Source organism: Chlamydotis macqueenii, chromosome 3 (genome assembly GCF_036417535.1).
Source record: "Chlamydotis macqueenii isolate bChlMac1 chromosome 3, bChlMac1.mat, whole genome shotgun sequence".
NCBI classification, from domain to species: Eukaryota; Metazoa; Chordata; class Aves; order Otidiformes; family Otididae; genus Chlamydotis; species Chlamydotis macqueenii.
Window position 1 is genome coordinate 48,405,197 of NC_141558.1, and position 18,593 is coordinate 48,423,789.

Sequence of the window (18,593 nt, forward strand, 5' to 3'; positions counted from 1 at the left end):
ACATGAGAAATGGACAAAGCCTTGGTGCTGTGCAAGCACTGTTCAGCAATAGCTAAAACATCGATGGGTTATCAACACTGGTTTTGGTCACAGACCTAAACCACAGCACCATACGAGATGCTATGAAGAAAATTAACTCCATCCCAGCCAGACCCAGTACATGCTCTGAGGTGCTTATCCATAGTAAGTGATTTGTTGTTGACTGAAGTGTTTCTTATATCAGTTTGCGGATTGCCTTACTAAAGGCATGACCGGACTGAAAGGTTGATGCAAGAACCATGGTAGTTAGATGTGTGATAAGTTTTATGCACATACAAACTCTGGAAGACTGAGAAAAAAGAAATAGCTGTGATTTGAAGATCAGAAAGGTTTGTACGAAATCACTCAAGTTACCAAAGAACAGGTGAAAATATATTAATCTCTTCTTTATAAATATAATGAACAATATTGTTTTATATATGTTTAAAACCCACACAGAATAATGAAAGAGTCACCAAATTATTCAAGGAAATTTAAGGCTGATTTTTTTTTTTTTTTTTTTTTTAAGGAAGAATAAATGACATTGCATTTTGATAGCTCTTGAAATGAATTGCCTGGGTTGCACAAGAGGTCAAATGCAGCTGCTTAGTTTTATAAGTCCTTGCTAATTCTTAAAATTAAAATATTTGTAGTTAGTAAGCTTACAGTAAGAAAAAATGAATCCTAGACTTCAGAGTTTAATAAGATTGCCTAGGGAAGACAGGAAAGACTATTTTTGCCCAGTATTTACTCTGTTGCACAATTAGAGGAAAATTTTCCCCACTTTACTTACAAAATACATTTAATATGGTCTTTTTAATGCTTTAGTGAAATGCAGGTTTGCACATCTAACATTATTTCACTCTCTAACCTTGTGTAATTTTTCTTTGTTCCTTGTAGACTCTGTACACTTTTTTTTTTTTTTTTGGAAGATTTGTTATTGAACTTATCTGGTTGTGTTTGTTAATCCATGTAAACATGAATTTGAACACAAATCCATGTTCAAACAACCACTGGACATATCTTACCACAGTGTGACATTCCCTGCTGTCCTGCATCATTACTTAAGTAGTAACGAAGTGTTATCATTGATACATCTGTTGTCCTGGAGGTTACTAGAAATGCCATCAGATTTGGGTGACTGTCACTACTGTCCCATGATCTTGATTTGAAAGACCACAGAGGTACTTACATTGTGTAATATCTTGGGTGACTCCCAGGAGCTTGCTCACATCGTATCAATTGGCTTTGATGTTCACACCTGCTGTCACCTGGTGTTGATGCCTCCCACCACAAGTCTTCCCTGTCAGATGCTGGATCTTGGTGGTGATGAATCTGGTGAAGCAGCTGCTGTTCTAAAACTGTTATGATAATTGCAGATGTTTCAGCGTAATTGTGTCTCCTCCCTTCCCACTTATTGGCCATACCCACTTCTTGGGACAAGCCCTACCACAGTCAGGCTCTGAAGATTGTCAGTGTAATTGCAGTGCAAATAATACTAGATTTTACTTCTTATGCCCTGTTTTTGTCTTTAATATGGTTGACCTGTTGATTACATTGTATTGCTTGATATTTGGGGCTGAGTTTTTATGTGGTGCCTACAAAGCATGTATGCAACCGAAGACAACAAATTGCAAAAGCTTGAATCAGTACAGACAATTTTTTAATGTTTATACAAATTCATTTTTCCTAAAACTACTTTCCATTTCCTCTAAGAGTAAGAAGTACATGGTTTAAAAAAAATGGCTTGAGGAGACCTTCTTCTGTTAATTGTTAAAGAGGTGCTTGCCCTCCTGTCTTTTTCCTTTCTTAAAGTACCTTTCTCATCCCTCATATTTTCAGAAGTGTTTCACTTCTTCCACTCGGATTTCTGTATGTCTCATATGCCTGGAACAGTCTCATTATTTTCATCTGCTCAGAAATCTTTTGTCTCCTTAAGTCTCTTTACAAATGTGCTTATTTTGGTTGGCTTTCTACCCCTCCTTTTATGCTGCTCCACTGTCCTTTAATCTAGCCCGAATTACAATTTAATAATGAAGGTGACGGTTGAGGGAGAGAGGTGGTTCTAGTTTCAAGAGTTAGCTGTAAAACAAAACCCTTCAGTCATTTTGCATCTTCTGTTATTGCGGTCTATGGTTCAGTCTGCTCAGGCTTTTCAGGGTGCCTGTTTGTTTTCTTGGACCTGTGTGCAGAGCGAGGCGCAGAAATACCGCTGTATACAGCTTATAAAAACAAAGGGGAACTGAAGCTTTTCTTTCATGAAAACTGCACGCCTTTTTACCAGGGATGAGCAGAGCCTTTTAACAGAAATAGTTTTCTAAGTGCCTGCCAAGGTTTCTATAGCAAAACTACTTTTTGAGCCAACTCTCTATTTGCCTAGTAGAGCATTAAAAAAGAGTGATTTAAGGACGTGGAATTAAGCTAAAATCAGCACAGAGTGTAACATAATCAATTTGCTTTGTCCGTTCCTCTGTTTATCGATTAGCTGAGGGCTTCCATCTTCTTCAACATCACTGACACTTACTGCTTTTATTGGTTTGTATTATGACAATTAACATAGGTGTTTGGCTATACTGGCTATACCTTGGCTGTACCTTTTATTTTAGGGGAGTGACATTGCATTTTAACATATTTGGTGACTTCTGATCAAACGTCAGTACTGAGAGGATAAAAAGGGATTTGGGCTAATACTTAAATTATACAGACTTATGTGGTGAGAAAATAAACTTTTAATGAATGAGCTGGTTTGATAGTGAGTGGCTGTGTAAAATGAAAGTTGTTAATTCTAGATTTTTGTGCTGAAATTTTTAAAGCCAGTTTAGTGTTTGTTGCCTCCATTTTCATCAGTTTTGTGTCACATCTTTAAGGGAGGAGACTATTAGGCATGCTTCTGTAAGTTATTTTGTGCAACTGGACTTACCCCAGAGATCATTGCCTTGGGAATCACAGGGTCTTGCTTACAGGTGGGGTCACCATTGTCCTGAAGTTCCTAAAAACGTTATTGCATCTGTGAATCAGTGAGACCTGAGTTACTAAAATGATTTTGAACTAGCTTTAATTAGCGAAACCAAGATCTCAGTGTCCTCTTGTTTCTGTAGCTCCTGGTTTTTTCCCATTAATTAATGGAAACATTAATAGAAGATGGTACGTTTCATTTACTTTTTTATGTGAAAGATTTGTAATTAACAAACTTACAGACCCAGCTACAGTGTTGCCTTCTGATGAAAACATAGTTCAGATCAAATCTTTTAGTAAGGTAATTTCTTTATGATGCTTCAGCAAAATCATGCCATTTTATTTTTACATCTATAATTTAGCAATTTACAACATTTAAACTATGATTGATCTTGAAAATAAATGTCAAGTATTTGGCAATTATTTGCATCCTTGCTCTCCTCTTTCTGATCCTTGGCTTCTTTGGAGTATTATCTCATGCAAAGAAAAAAAATGCAGTTCTGCATGATGGGTAATGAATATCTTTTGACAGAAACTTCAGAGTCTGTATCTTTGCAGGAAAAAGCTTTGCAGCCCTAAAGCTCTGCTGCCAGGTTAACTTATTTTCCAGTGTACATTTACTGTACACAGCAGCCTGGAGCAGGCTCTCAGAACGCTCGAAGGTCTGAGTTTGGAGACCAAGTACAAAGATACTGAAATTGTCACTTGTTTCACTGTGTATGTAATACAACAAGAACACAACTGCGTTCTTTTTCCTTGCATAACCAATTCTAGTACGAGAGCGTTGATTACTTTAGTTGTTTACCCTTGCTCTTTTTTTTTTTGGAGATTACTTAGGATTTTGGAAAGGAATCTATGCTCCTTTAGTCAGGAGAAATTTTTTTAAGAAAGGAGAGGTTTGTGTTATACTTTGAAAAATCATCAAGACAAAATATTCTGCAGTCTAAAACCCAGTACCACAAATGTTTTGCCCCCAAAGCCTGGGGGTTTATCTGTGGGAGATTCTAATTTCTTTGTCCCTTATGAAGGAGTTGCCCCATCTGGGTCACAAATGACAAGATAAATGCCTTGTTAAACTGGTTCTAGCCCTTAGAAGGTTGAAAGTAGGCAAATGTAGAAATTAAAATAGAAGGTTTTAGCAGGTAACTACAGAGTTGCTGGGAGATGACTGTGTAGTAAGCTGTTGTAAGTAGGACATCCTAGATGACTTAAGTCAGTCTTTGAACTGGCTCCAGAGCGACTTTTATTTCATGTGCAAAGTCCAAGACTCATCATACATTTGTACCAGATGATGCTTTAGGATAAAGTTTAATGTGTGAACCTTTCTGAAATTAAAATGTGATTGAAATTGTGTGATTTAAGATGTTTACTTAATTACTTTTTGTACTCAGCTGTCAATTAGATGTCTTGCATAAGACCCAGGTCCAAACTGAGCTACCTAACTTAGGATGGTGTAAACTCCTTCGTCTCCAAACGAACACCAGAAACTTCACATGTGGTGCTTTTGTATCTTCGTTTGTTTTTAAACGTGTTCTTTTTAAGACTAGAAGCTTTCAGGAGCTTACACACTGGAAGTACACAAAGCATCAGAGTCAGTACATACTGAGATAGTATGCATGCACACTTGACCAATATAGTTTGTCACTCGGTGCCGTACCAGAATAATTCATTTCTTGATGACAAAGAACTAAAGCATGACACTTACTGAGACACAAAAATTACTTCCTTCAGCAAGCAGCGTGGAGGTTCCTCCTGCTAGGTGCAGAGCGGGTCAGGTAGACATGGTAAGAATATGTGATGCTGTAGCTGCAGGCTAGTAAGAGCAAGTTCACTCCCTTAAGTTTTTCTTCTTAATTCAGCTTCAAACACAACCATAGTAACCTTGTGATTTTATAGATTACATCTTTAATCAAAGATAAGGAGGACTATATCTAAATTTGCCTGTCTTGTGGAGAGAGAGCTTTCATTAATGAGAGACTTGACCCAATCAGAAGAGCAGATGTGGCTGAAAGTTAATGCTTATTGGGGACAAATCAAACTTGTTTTCACTCAGAAGTGCATGTGCATTGAGATTAACCACCTCTGCTCTGCTATCTGTTTGTTAAATCTAAGAGACTAGAGAAATGTATTTCTTTTATAGAGGTGTGGCCACAGATCATTGCAACAGATAGAAATAATGAGTTTGTCTTAACCAGCTTCCTCAAAGTTAAAAATTTACTTAGTTTTTCTCAGGATTTTTCTTTTGATATAGTGATTTCATTGTAGGAGCACGTTATTTTTACTCATTACAGAGAGACTCCGCCTGCTTTCCTGTGTTCAGAACCGCTTGGCAGTTTCCATCTCAGACATTTAATGTAATTAACTCGAAGGTGTTTCCTGCTCAGGAGATATTTAAGCATCGCAGGGTGAACAAGCATTGAGGCTGGAAGATGAGCTGCTCATAACCAATAGTTGAAGGCCTTGTAGTTCAGTAATCCAGAAAAAAAAGCTGTTAATGAGCAAAGTGGAAGCAGCATTAGATAAAGGTACTGAATTGTAACAAAATGCTCATAATTTTAAATAACAAAGCCTTACACAAAATTATCTGGGCTGTCAGTGTCCCAGTTAAAATATTCTCGCTAGTTTGTCTGCCCCTCCTTTCTCAGGATCCTCTCGTGTTCATTTTTCATTTCCCCCTTTTGTTTTTTTACATCTTTTCTTCTACCTTCCCTCACTGCCTGCCAGATCACTTTTGATAACTGTGGCAAAGAGAAGGAGATGAAAGAGGGAAGTGATAAATGGCTTTGACAAGAGGCAAAAATACTGTCGGGAGACAATTTCTCAGTCCTCCAAAGGGGAAGCCAAACAAACTCTGAAAGTGAAGCCCATGGTCTTCTGGCTCTCTAGAGCTAAGATGTAGAGATGCAAACAGGCTGCCTTGCAGTGAGCTCATATCTAGGAAGAATACTGAAGTCTGCTGCTACTTACTCTGTGAGTTAGTCCTTCCTAAAAAGCCAGTATGATTTCAAATAAGCACTTCGTAGTGTAAATCAATATTATGATGTCTGTTTGAGCTGGCAGAAAGCCTGTCCTCTGTGGAGGTATGAAGAAAGCCCATCCACACAGAGTCATGGAATAGTTTGGGTTGGAAAGGGCCCTTAAAGGTCATCTAGTTCAACCCCCCTGCAAGGAGCAGGGACATCTCCAACCAGATCAGGTTGCTCAGAGCCTCATCCAACTTGGCCTTGAATGTTTCCAGGATCAGGGCATCTACCATCTCTCTGGGCAACCTGTTCCAGTGTTCTACCACCCTCACTGTAAAAAATTTATTCCTTATGTCCAGTCTGAATCTATCTCCCTCTATTTTAAAACCATTATCCCCTGCCCTATCACAACGAGCCCTGCTAAAGAGTTTCTCTCCAGCTTTCCTGTAGGCCCCCTTTAGGTCCTGGAAGGCCGCTATAAGGTCTCCCCGGAGCCTTCTCTTCTCCAGACTGAACAGCCCCAACTCTCTCAGCCTGTCCTCATAGGAGAGGTGCTCCAGAACTCTGATCATCTTTGTGGCCCTCCTCTGGGCTCTCTCCAACTGGTCCATGTTCTTCTTGTGTTGGGGGCTCCAGAACTGGACGTAGTACTCCAGGTGGGGTCTCATGAGAGCGGAGCAGAGGGGCAGAATCACCTCCCTTAACCTGCTGGCCATGCTTCTTTTGATGCAGCCCAGGATGTGGTTGGCTTTCTGGGCTGCAAGGGCGCATTGCTGGCTCACGTTGAGCTTCTCATCTGCCAGCACCCCCAAGTCCTTCTCCTCAGGGCTGCTCTCAATCCATTCTCTGCCCAGCCTGTATTTGTGCCTGGGATTGCCCCGCCCCATGTGCAGAATCTTGCACTTGGCTTTGTTGAACTTCATGAGGTTCTCATGGGCCCACCTCTGCAGCCTGTCAAGGTCCCTCTGGATGGCATTCCTTCCCTCCAGTGTGTTGACTGCACCACACAGCTTGGTGTCATCGGTGGACTTGGTGTGGGTGTGGTCTGTCCCACTGTCCACGTCACCAACAAGTCTATGTCAGCAGCACATCCATGTCTTTAATTTGATGTGTAACTTTTGACAATTTAAATATCTGTATTCATTGCTCTCAAAATAATATAAGAATGAAGAGCACTGGTGATCATCTGTAGGGCTATAGGATGTACTGTGAAATGGTATCTCATGTTGGTGCTGTGCTAGAGTTTGTGACAAAACCACTTTTTATGCTGCATCTGTGACTGCAGTTGATACATATTGCTTGTGAGTCGCCTTTTCACCTTCTGCATTGTTATCCTGGCTTAATGATTCCCAGATATCCCTGAACTACTTTTTCTGCTGTACTCATGGCTTTAAAACCTATAGAAGTAGGAAAATAGATTTTTCAAAGTTGTATCTTGAAATATGTCTGTGTTACAGCATTTTTAGTGTTTTTTTTTCTCAGAAATATAACTGTAAATACGCATATAACATGAAGATTATTTGCTTTAAGACATGACTGCCATGGACCTGGCCTGTTGAACACATTTATAAATAGTGATTGTCATGCTCTTGCTTTAAGACATGATTCAGATTTCACTCAGTTGTTCCATACAGAAATCTACAGAGAATTTGAATGAGAGTAATTAGTGATTTCTTAAACTAAACAAATAAAATGTTAGGATTTATATTAGAATCTCTGCAGGTGCATATTTTTAGGCAAAAGAGAAAATCCATATTAGTATCTTTTGCAATGAAGTTATCATTATTTGAAATCTGAAATAATACAGTCCATTGTTAAGTCTGGAGGCAACAAAAAGTCTCACATTACATGAGCTGACTTATCTAAGTATAACTTCATGTTTTCCTGTTACTTCTTACTGAATATATAATTTTAATTAAATTTTCCATTCCTAGTGTCAAAAACAGTTGCTTAACCATTGCAATAAATTGTTCTTCCTTTCTACTTAAAGCTCAGTAAAATTTTAATGGCCAGTTTTTGAAAGCTAAATTTCCTAGTCTACATTCTTAACTGGTGCCTTTATAGTCCCACTTTTTAAAAAATATATTTGCTTTCTTCTGTAGCTTATTTGGAACTGTTTTATAGGTTTCCTAGGTATTTAGGTTGTTGATACTCAGAAATAGCATAATAAACTCTTATATTAACACAATTTGTAATCACAAATCTCAATTGAATATAAGCCACTGTGTTATTTTCTGAGCAAAAGGCAACTCAGTGCTTTATTGCCAAAAGCCTGAGTTTCAATTAGGCTTGGCATAATTGATGTGAATGTAAAATGGCTGGTACTACACTAGTTGGTTGTCTTTGTTCTAGACAGTAGGCTAATTTAGCTCATGAAATCAACTAATTTTAGGCAAGTTCCTTTGCTGTAATTGCAGGGTGTGGTTTATGAAGATTCTGATTAATAGATAAATTGATGAGTTTATGCAGCACCAGCCAAACCTCATAAGTCCTGTGTGCATCTCATTCATTTGGCCTGTTCCTCATTCACTCGGGCTGTGGGGCTGGGGGTTCACCCTGCTGTGTGCCAGTTGGCTCACAGGACCTGCTCGGGGGTCTCCTCACTGTCCCGATGGGTGCAGGAGAGGCTGGAGCTGGGGAGAGTCAGAGCATTAGGCTGGTGAAAGGCTGTGTAATCTTCTGGGATCTCATGCTGAATGGGACCTTGCTGGAAGCTGCAGTCAGCCACAGTCTGGCGCTGTGGTCACTTATTTCTGTATGACAAGATGTGGCCCAGCCACAAGACCTAGTGTTGGGGTGCGTTTAGCTAGTGCATCCCTCCCTGCTGCCTCTGCACCCGTCCTGCACCGGCTTTCTCGTGTTTGGCCAGTGGGAACTTGGGCGGCCTGTCATGTGAACCTGTCTCATCCCTTCTCCTGGGCAGATACTTTTTTTCTAAGAATCAAAGACTCTCCTATTTGCCACTGGAACTGAACTGTATTTAGAGATGCCCAGATGAACTGGACTTTTTCAAAGTGGAACTTTAGTCTAAGGCAGATTGCTAGATGCTCACAACGAAGTTCAAAAAGCAGAGAGCACAAATGTTGCTAAAGTTTTTCCAACTGTCACTTTGAACAAAATGCTAATACTTGCATAAAAGAGCGGGGAGGGGGGGAATGTTGCAAGTGTGAGTCTGTGTGTTCAGAAGTATTTTCATGACCCTGAATTTGTAAACGCCTTTTTGTATTTCTCGATGTAGCTACAGAAAGTGGCAAAATTATGTGGTAACATGATATTTCTGTTCATCAAGTCATGGTGAGTCAATATGAACAAAGGAAGAAAAGCGTCATGTGTTTAAAGAAATGAGTGATGCTGGCTTTCTGTCTCCACAGTCAAACTGCTTCATCTGGTTCTTTCAGCTTTGTACTGTATAAAATGAGATACTACCTTTGTTCGGTTAAGTCAATGTGATGATTACTGTTTATACAATGCTTTAAAGCTAGGCCAGAATATAAATATAAAGATCAGCTCTACACTCAGTGAGATACTCCAGTGCAGCATAGTTACAAATAATCTCTGGGGGCAAGGATGTTAGCGGTTGGTACTTGTTCATTGCCCACCCAAACTGGAATTCACTGGATGCTACTGCAATGTCAGACGTAATTTATTTTATATTAATGCAAAGCAACAAAGGTTGTTATGTATCTCCTCCATCACATCTGACAACTAACTGTCAGATGCTGTCAAAAGTACTTACACATATTCAAAGAATCAGATTTCCATTGACAAATTACTTTATACAGCTTCACTTTTCCCCAAAATTGGGAGTCAAAAACTTACAATGGAAAATTTCAGGAATATTCCGCAAAGTCAATTTTAGTAATAAACTTCATCAGGCTCCTAAGCATGGCTGCATACACAGAGCTGATGATACGTTTACACTTGGCTGTGGGAGGAATGGAGTGGTTATCACAGGCAATGTGGGTTTATTGGGGCACGTACGGCATCTATGTAGAGGTGCCACCCAGTGGCCAGCTGCTAATAATGAGTTTTTCTGACTAATTAAAGGTGGGGGGAGGGGGGGAAGCACCATCAAAGGAAGGCATCTTACAATATTTTATTTATTTATTTATTTATTAAGACATTGTGGTCAGCACATGGGGTTCAGTTTCTCAAAGAGTAGAAAATTACAAAGTTTGTTAATGGTCTTCAAATCACAGAATAAAAAAGAGCTTCAGTTAATTCAAATAGTCTCCAAGTAATGAAATGACAAAATTCCACCTTTGAAACCAGGTTTTTGGAAGTGTATCAGTATATGTTCAGTTTGTTTTGTACCAAACCAAGGTGCTATTTTTGTTGTTTTTGTTAGATTGTGCTTTTTTTTCCTATGCAAACAGGAGCTAGAAGTACAACTAGAGAGAAGTGATTGTCTGTGGTAGGTGTTAACTGAAATTTATGATACATGTCCTCATAGCAACATTAATACAGAATGATAATCTGGCTCGTAGACATTGAAAAGGAAAAAGTGGAGTTGCTGAGAAGATATTTATGATGCCAGCAAGATACAAAATTTAATCTATTACAGTCATTAAATTCCTTAGTTGAGATTATCAGGAGTGAAACGGTGATGAGCATCTGGTGCAGCCCTGACGTAGATCAAGCTCTACACTACTATTCATGAAGATTTTAACTAGCTCTATAACGAACAGCTGGGCTTCTGGTGCAGATAAAAACATTATTCACTAAATTTCCAGATTATCTACGTGATAACCTCATAATCCAAATATAGATATTCTCAGTCTGAAGTGTCTGCATTAGATTTATTTCCCAATTAGTAGAGGTGCTGAAGAAGTTAAATTTAAACATAACGAATAACTGCAATAATTTCTGTGACAGCAGGGCTTTTTGATTTTGCAAAATGGAAAAGGGCCGCTTGGAATAAGAACCGAGAAGCTGCTTGGATTCACTGTATTAAAGATTTGGCTACAGAGCAAGACCATGTATCTGTGTTAGGACTTGGAAAACGTATTTTGAAGCACTAATGACTGTAGTATTTCCAATTGCATGCTGTTTGAAGCGCAAGAGAGCCAGAAGCTTCAAACCATTTCATCTCATGAGCAGTTGCTCAGACCTTCAGCAAACTGCCAGATGCAAACGAATACATTTAATAACCTGAAATTAATATATTGTACTAGGAAGGCAGGAGGGCTGAAAAAACAAATACGTGTAGGTATGGCAGTGGACAACAAGTATGACAAGTTTGTGGTGTTACAGTGGCTCAGAAAAAGCTCTGTGCTGTCTTTGTGTGTGCAAATGTATCGTGGAACAAAGCAACGAGGCAGCAGACCTGCTCTTTGTGATTTTTGGCGTGACTGGATCAGGAACGTTTTGTCCAGCTCTGGACACATCTTTGCTGGAGAGATGTTGTCAGAAGGAAACAGAGAGGAGAACATGGGAATTCATTTACAAAAGGGATTATGCTAAATAATGGCTGAGTGGGAGATACAGCTGAAGCCTGCAAATATTCAAATGGTGTGAATTTGCCAAACAAAGAAAGGAATTATTTAGGCTGACATAGTAAGGCAGAGTGGAGTAACTATAACAAAGGGTACTTTTAGGTGAGGTATTAACCCTGTTATTAGGATGTATGACAAAACTCTTCGAAGTAAGCCAGTAGGAATACATCTGCTCTGACAAGATGTGACCTAAGGTAGTTTAAACAGCCTTTTCTATCTCTAGGATCTAGAAAGGTGGAGGCAGAAAGGCAAAACTGGATTCACCTGTGAATCCGAAGCCCGGCCATTAGATGGCAGAGTGCTGGCACAAGAGGATGCATGCCTCCCCACCACTTCTGGATGCCATGCCCCAGGAGTAGCTCAGAGCCACTCGTCAGTCCCAGTGCCTGAGAGAAGTTTGAGATGCTCAGTTTTCCTATAAAAATCACACACACGCACCTTCTCACTCCCATGGCAAAAAGTTATACAACAGCTGTGTCCCAAGCATGTGTCCCTTCAAGGGCACGTGCGTCTGCTCCGGCTTTTCACTCATAGAATCATAGAATGGTTTGGGTTGGAAGGGACCTTTCAAGGCCATCTAGTCCAACCCCCCTGCAAGGAGCAGGGACGTCTCCAACCAGATCAGGTTGCTCAGAGCCCCATCCAACCTGGCCTTGAATGTTTTCACTCCTTGAAACCCTCTATGGGTAGGTAGGTGGGTGGGTACAAGAGGCATTTAATTATGCCAGTGTAACAAACTACTTTGTATAGAAGCTGAAGTTGGTTCAAGTCGGAACAATGCTCTGAAGGGAAGAGTGGAAGCTCTTCTCTTCTAAAACCAGGGATACAGTAATGGGAGAGCTGAGGCAGTGGGAAGAGGTGATGTAAATGCAGTATGCAGCTTGCTGCAGACTGCTCAGGAAGTCCACATACTGGTTTTGTGGAAGGGATGACAGAAGGCCTAGCAAACAGTAGCTTTGTGTGGAACACTTCAGCCCAATGCAGGCTGTTTGAAACACTCAAAATATATTAAGACTGTAACTACAGCAACTCAAATAATGCACAATAAAAAAAAACCCAACAACAAAACTTGTTTAAAATAGAGTCTGCACTGCTAAAGGATCTGCCCCAGGGAGTGATTCTTATATATGCATCCACACCTCTCAAGATTACACAGCTCTAGAGCGAATTGGCTGTGTTTGTGCTGCCTAGCGCTTGACCTGGGCCTGATGCCCCCGTGGCTCTAAGACCATAATTATATTTTTGTGGCTTCAGTTCAAAGTGTCTGAGGTAATGTGAGGGCTGCTTTGCTGCCTGCAAGACTGGTGTTTTCACAGCATTACGCCGAAGGTATGCTGCATGCTGTGGGGTGTGGTGTGGGGCATACGAGGGGTGTCTGAGGGCAGGAGGCTCGCTGGGATAGCGTAGGGCAGGAGGAGCCAAAGCTGGTCTAGTCCCATCCTTACTCTGCCATCCGTAGGGCAGTCCGTCCACAGAGAGAGCTGTGCCTCGGCTTTTCCTCAGAGAGGAGCAGTTGGTTTCCTCCAGAGGAGTGTCCAAGCACAGTGATGCATGTGCAGTATGGCGGACAAGGGGACCAGGACCAGGGAATGAACCCAGGAGGTAAATGATTTGACAGTGTAGGTGCCCCCATCATAGTCATGAGCACGAAGGTGATGGGCGAGCTGGGGAAAAGTCCACTACTGCTCTTAACATTGTTCTATGTTTTGCAGTAGATCTTCAGCACAGACACTTTGCTGATCAAATTGATATTTGCTGGTCGCAGGGAAAAATTAAGGGTGCTGATATGGCGTGGGAGGGGGGGAGACTGGGCAGAGGATCTGAATAAACAAACAAAATGTCTTTCCGTTTTAATCAAGTTGTTCTTGCTCATACATGCTCTCTCTTTTTTAAAAAATGATCTCATCCTGTGTAAAAGTGTTGATTGAAAAAGAGAATGAATATACAAGAACCATCTACTGGATACAGACTGAAGACTGTTGTAAAAAAATAGCAGACTGGAGATGGATATCAGGGCTGAATGTGATGGATTATGACAGAAGCTATGGCTGTAAAATTATAAGGATGCTGGTTTAGTAAGCCTTATTAGTTTAAAAAGTATGGCAATCTCCTCTTTTCTTCTTTTTCTTTGTGAGTTGTTCCCTTATTGGTCCTATTTTAGTGTTTTCATATATTTGTGTCTTCAGGTTAATTCCCTTCAAAATGATTTGTAATTGTTGTGACATTTTAAGACAATTAATATCTTAAGACAGTTAATAGGATAGCATTGTGTCGCTGCTAGGGACTCGGGCATGGAGAGGTACGAGCGATGGGGCCAAGGTGTGTGGTCTGCATCATAAAGAGAGCACTCCCCAGTTTAATTCCTATCTGATTCCAGGCCAGGATGGATGAGGCTCTGAGCAACCTGATCTAGTCAGGGATGTCCCTGCTCCTTGCAGGGGGGTTGGACTAGATGACCTTTGAAGGTCTCTTCCAACCCTGACCATTCTATGATTCTATGATGTTTTCCTTTTCCAGTCAGTACTTCTTCTGACTGTGAAGTGAACCAGTATCCCTGTACTGGTAAACTGAAGGTGTATGTACCTGCAGAACTTCTCCTTCCTCCTTGTAGTGCCTCATGCTCTCTTCAAAAGCTTGGTAATTTCCAAGGCCTCCTACCTGCTCTTCCTTTGCTTCACTGTAAAATTAGTTATTATTTTCATTAGCTGTATGAAAACATGCCAGACACACATTGCTGTAGACCAGGTAAACATACTCTGAGCATTTTTGACGTAATTAGTTGTACTATTTAGTAGCCAGACCTGTAACAAATAATAAACTACTCAGTCTATCATAAATATTCACCCCACCATTTTTCCTGATTTAAAAATTCTTACCTCCACAGACAAAGCTCCTCTCCAAGTGCCTCCGACAATTGATGGGCCTTGCAAAACGTCTGGGTTTCATAACATGCCTAGCATGTTGCAAGCACCCTTTTCCCCCTGGGCCCTCAGGGCTCTCAGAGAGTGGGTATGGTTACACAAACAAGCCCAGGTGAGGAAAGCAAAGGGTGTGGGTTCATGGTGCGTCAGCTCCTCTACGGTAACTGTCCACTCGCCTGCCCTTGCCCCATGCTGAGTTTCTCCGCAGTGGGTTGGGACGATTTGCTGCACATTTGGGCTGGAAGGAGAGAATTTGGCTGGGCAGTTTAGGGTGGAGGAGGCGCAGCGCTATGCCTTCACACCATGGCTTGCCCCCGGGAGCTTGCGTGTGTGCCCATGCCCTCAGGTGGGAAGCGTACTGCAGCGTTTTCCTGGAAGACTGCCCGATGCCATAAAGTAAAGCTTTTGGGAGGCTCTGGTGAGCTCAGCTCATCAGCAGATTGTTGGGAGGATAGACCTTAAACTGTGAGGAAATTCGTAAGAGTGCCTCTTCTCATCCATCTGGAAATCTGAAGTTTGCTGTTTTCCACTGTGCCATCTTCAGGTTGAAACTTTTAATGCCACTTCTGTCAGCTCCAGCTTTTGGTGTGAAATTGCGTCCTTTAAAAAAAGGTGTCTGAAGGAAACAGTGCTGCTTTGCCATAGTCTGAAAGCAGAGGCTTCCCAGCCGCCGCAACGCTGACCTGCCAGCGCCCTGAGGTCTAATGGTGTCTCAAGGACTGGTGGTCCTCCACTGTGGCCAGGAGTGGGCCTGTTAAGGGCAAGGTGTGAGGGATGCTCACGGCAGGGGCCCTGCCTCCCTTGCTGAAGGGAAGCCAGCAGCTGCCTCCCAGGTGGATGTTGGTGGCTCGCCTGGGGACAAGCACAGTCCCCTTCTGCAGCAGGACATGGGGGATCCTGGGGAAACGTCATTACTTCCTACCTAGGAAGTGCTTGCTCCCAGAGCTTCCTCCTCTTGGCACTTCGACATGTGGGATCAGTGGCGTGTTGTTTTCCTGAAATACATACACTCAGGGTGCAGACGCTTGGCACCAGCCCAGCAGCACCATTGTGAATGGTGGCCTCTCGCAGAGTGCTGGAGTGCTGGTGTCACCTCCACACTTGACAGCTCTTCTGTCCACTTCCCATGGTGTGCCGCTATTTTCCTCCTTCTTACTTGGACTTCAACCAAGCGCCTTCCCAATCTCCTGCCCATACTATGTCACTTGTTTCACTGCTCTGAGTCACTGGGTTGATAGTCCTCAGTCTACTGTTGCTCACCTTGAGTGGTCTTGCCGAGGCCTCCAGCATATACATTAGACAGGGTAGGTTGCAACAGGATCTTTCGGCTGGTTGACATGACATTTGAATTATCTCACGTACAATGTGTGTGGGACCACCCCAAAAGAAACCTCCATTGGTGGAGACAGAAAATTAAAATCGAGATGGACAGCTCAAAGTCAGCTATGGCTTGGAGAAGGTAAACAGCTATTGGGTGTGATGCTGTTTCTTCCTTAGAAACAGGTAAATAAACAAAATAATTGCACATATTTATTGGGATATGTGTTAAAATGTCAAAACATTTTCACCACAATTATGCAGTAAACTGAACTTCTCTATAAATACGCCTGAGGCTTTTCTGCTCCCTTATTTACTCTTTGAAAACTCTATATGGCAGTCAGTTATAAAACTAGATTTGCAACTAAAGCTGCATAAACAGAGCGGGATTTGGGACTTTGTGTTGAGCCTGGAAAATAAGCCTATGGGAAAGGGAGTTTTGATCCAACTGAAATGAAATATATGCATGTTTTAAGAACAAAACAAAACACAAACATTTCAAGACCCTTTTTTTTGCTGAAAGCAAAATATTTGGTGAGGGTATTTCCTGCCTAAAGATCTCTCAGTGTTTCAAACTGGGATGAGTTCATCAGTTGGCCACCACTACCGTCAGAGGTTGCCTGTGAGGCTGCACTTGTCCTGTGAGGAGAGGATGGAGAATTGGGGCTTGTTCCGTCCAGGGGAAGAGGCAGCTTTGGGGGCTGATGAGTGGCGTAGAGGCTCCCCAGAAGTGTGAGGAGGTCACTAAGAGAAGATGGACTCAGAGTTTTCACAGTGGTACATGGCAGAAGGACAAGAGACAACAGGCAAAAATTGAGAAAGGAGGGAATCAGACTGCATGGGAGGGAAAACATTTTCACTGTTTCCCAGAAAGGTTATTATGTCTTTGTCCTTGCATGTTTTCAAGAGGTGACTGACTGGTTAAAGCTCTGAGCAACATGGTCTGATCCCATTGCTGACTTTGCTTCGGGCAGGATATTGGACCAGAGGCCTCCTGGGCTCCCTTCCAACTTGAATTGTCCTATGATCCTAGGAAAAATACAGTCCAATTTTGCAATAAAAATATCAAAATACATAAATTAAAAAAGCTGGATTTTAACTAACTGCTGAATCATCTAAAGAACTAAAGATATAAAATATCTCTTTTTTATCAGCCTTTTTAATGAAACCGTATCTTTAGAGAATTCTATATTCTTGCTACTTTGATTTTTCAGACAGTGAAATGAAAGAGATTATATAAGTTGATCAGTTTTTACTATTTTATTTCTCTCTGAAGAGGAGACTAAGTGAGGTTTTCCACATTCTTTGGATTCAGAATTTCAAAATTGACACTGCAGAATAAACATAAGCAAAATCAGGTCTGTTAGGCTTTAGGACTGCCTTGCTAAAAATTAGTGTATTTTTAAAAAATATTATATACATTTTTATTGTGACAGCATCTTCCCAATAAGTGACCTTTTGTTTTGAGAATTCAACTAATTCTTTACCGAGACAGCTTCCAGAAGGAAGGTGAACAGAACGCGTGATGTAACGTGAAACTATAAACCCCAAATGTTGTAATCTGCTGTGTCTGTAGAGGTGGAGTGACATGAGATAAGATGACTAATTTTTCTGCCTTGTGGCTCTGATGTGGTTATCCTCCTGAATATTGTATTTGGTTTTTGGTTGTTCTGTTATCAGGAAAAAGCTGACAAGTTAAGAGTTTCCGATAGCTAAAGCAGGTGGGATGAATTAATGTCTAATAAGAGGAGCAAGTAGTTGGGCTAAAATAAAGCCGTAAACTTTAGAAGTACTGGGGGCCTGGAACCGCTACAGCAGGGGAAAAACAGCTTAGTGTGTTTTGTCGAGAAATACAGCAGGTATTAGCTCAGACGTTATTTCACGAGGATGTATTAACTGAACAATGTTTACTCTCCTTTCAGGTACTATGATATATCAGGCAGACACTGTACTGTTCAAGAAAACCAAGTACCATCTGCAACCTGTCCACACTCTTATGTTCTTCCAGCGATATCCATGTCTACTGCCTCATTACCAGCAGCACTGAAAAAGGTAAGAGAAAACTAAATATGCGTGTTTACATTATATATATTCACATACACTTACATATGTTGTAAAGAAGATTACTATTCTGAAAACAGAATTTAACACTAAGTATAATTGTAATCTTCCTTTAAAAGACCTGTGTTTGAAGTACTGGAAAAATTTCAAATTAATATCATGTACGGAAATAAGGAAGGCACATAATGACTATAGCTGGCATGAAGAGCCAACAAAGGAAATGGCTCGAGGAGATCTTCCACATGCTCTCACAAACCATATGGCTTTTTCCTTTTGTTCATAAAATATCTATAAGCCAAAATAATAAAGGAATAGCACCTACACTTTTACAGTTTCTCACTTAATCTGTACTGTTTTCTGTGTTAAGTTTTATTCCAGAGAAGAAGAAATGACTAAACATTTGTTTTCTAGTGTTCATTTAGCTCATATAGTGTTACTCATTTGCTTGGCAGCAGTATTACTGCATGGAAGCAAGCTAGGGAAAATGCTAATTACTTCTCTTCTAATGTGAGAACTTAATTTCAGATTGCAGACAAGGTTGTGCAATGCCATTCTTGTCTTTATTGTAATCTTTCCATGGAGAGAGAATTACTTTTTTTTTCCACATTAACAAAAGTACAAAGCAGGCCAGTAATTGAAAAAGTTGCGCTTTTTTTCTTGGTTGTGGAACTAATATTCGTCTGAATGTATTTCATGAAGGCTTAAAATATTCTGTCTTTAAAACAAATAAATTTATTATCTAGTCTTGTTAAGCCAGCAAATCTCAACCACTAATTTCTATAGGAAGCCTTTGGAAAAGGCTCATTGGTCTTTAGCTGAACACACAAATTGTATAAACTTTAGACATCCCTTGTGGTCTCATT

At 40.8% G+C, this 18,593-nt stretch overlaps 1 protein-coding gene across 1 annotated transcript in view; it reads left to right on the forward strand.

Annotated features, from left to right (window-relative positions):
* Positions 1–18,593, forward strand: part of CRYBG1 (crystallin beta-gamma domain containing 1) — a 102,470-nt gene that overhangs the window by 15,691 nt on the left and 68,186 nt on the right. The window contains exon 2 of the mRNA XM_086744987.1: positions 17,592–17,721. Within this exon, the coding sequence (XP_086601113.1) occupies positions 17,592–17,721 (130 nt within the window). The remainder of the gene's footprint in view (positions 1–17,591; positions 17,722–18,593) is intronic.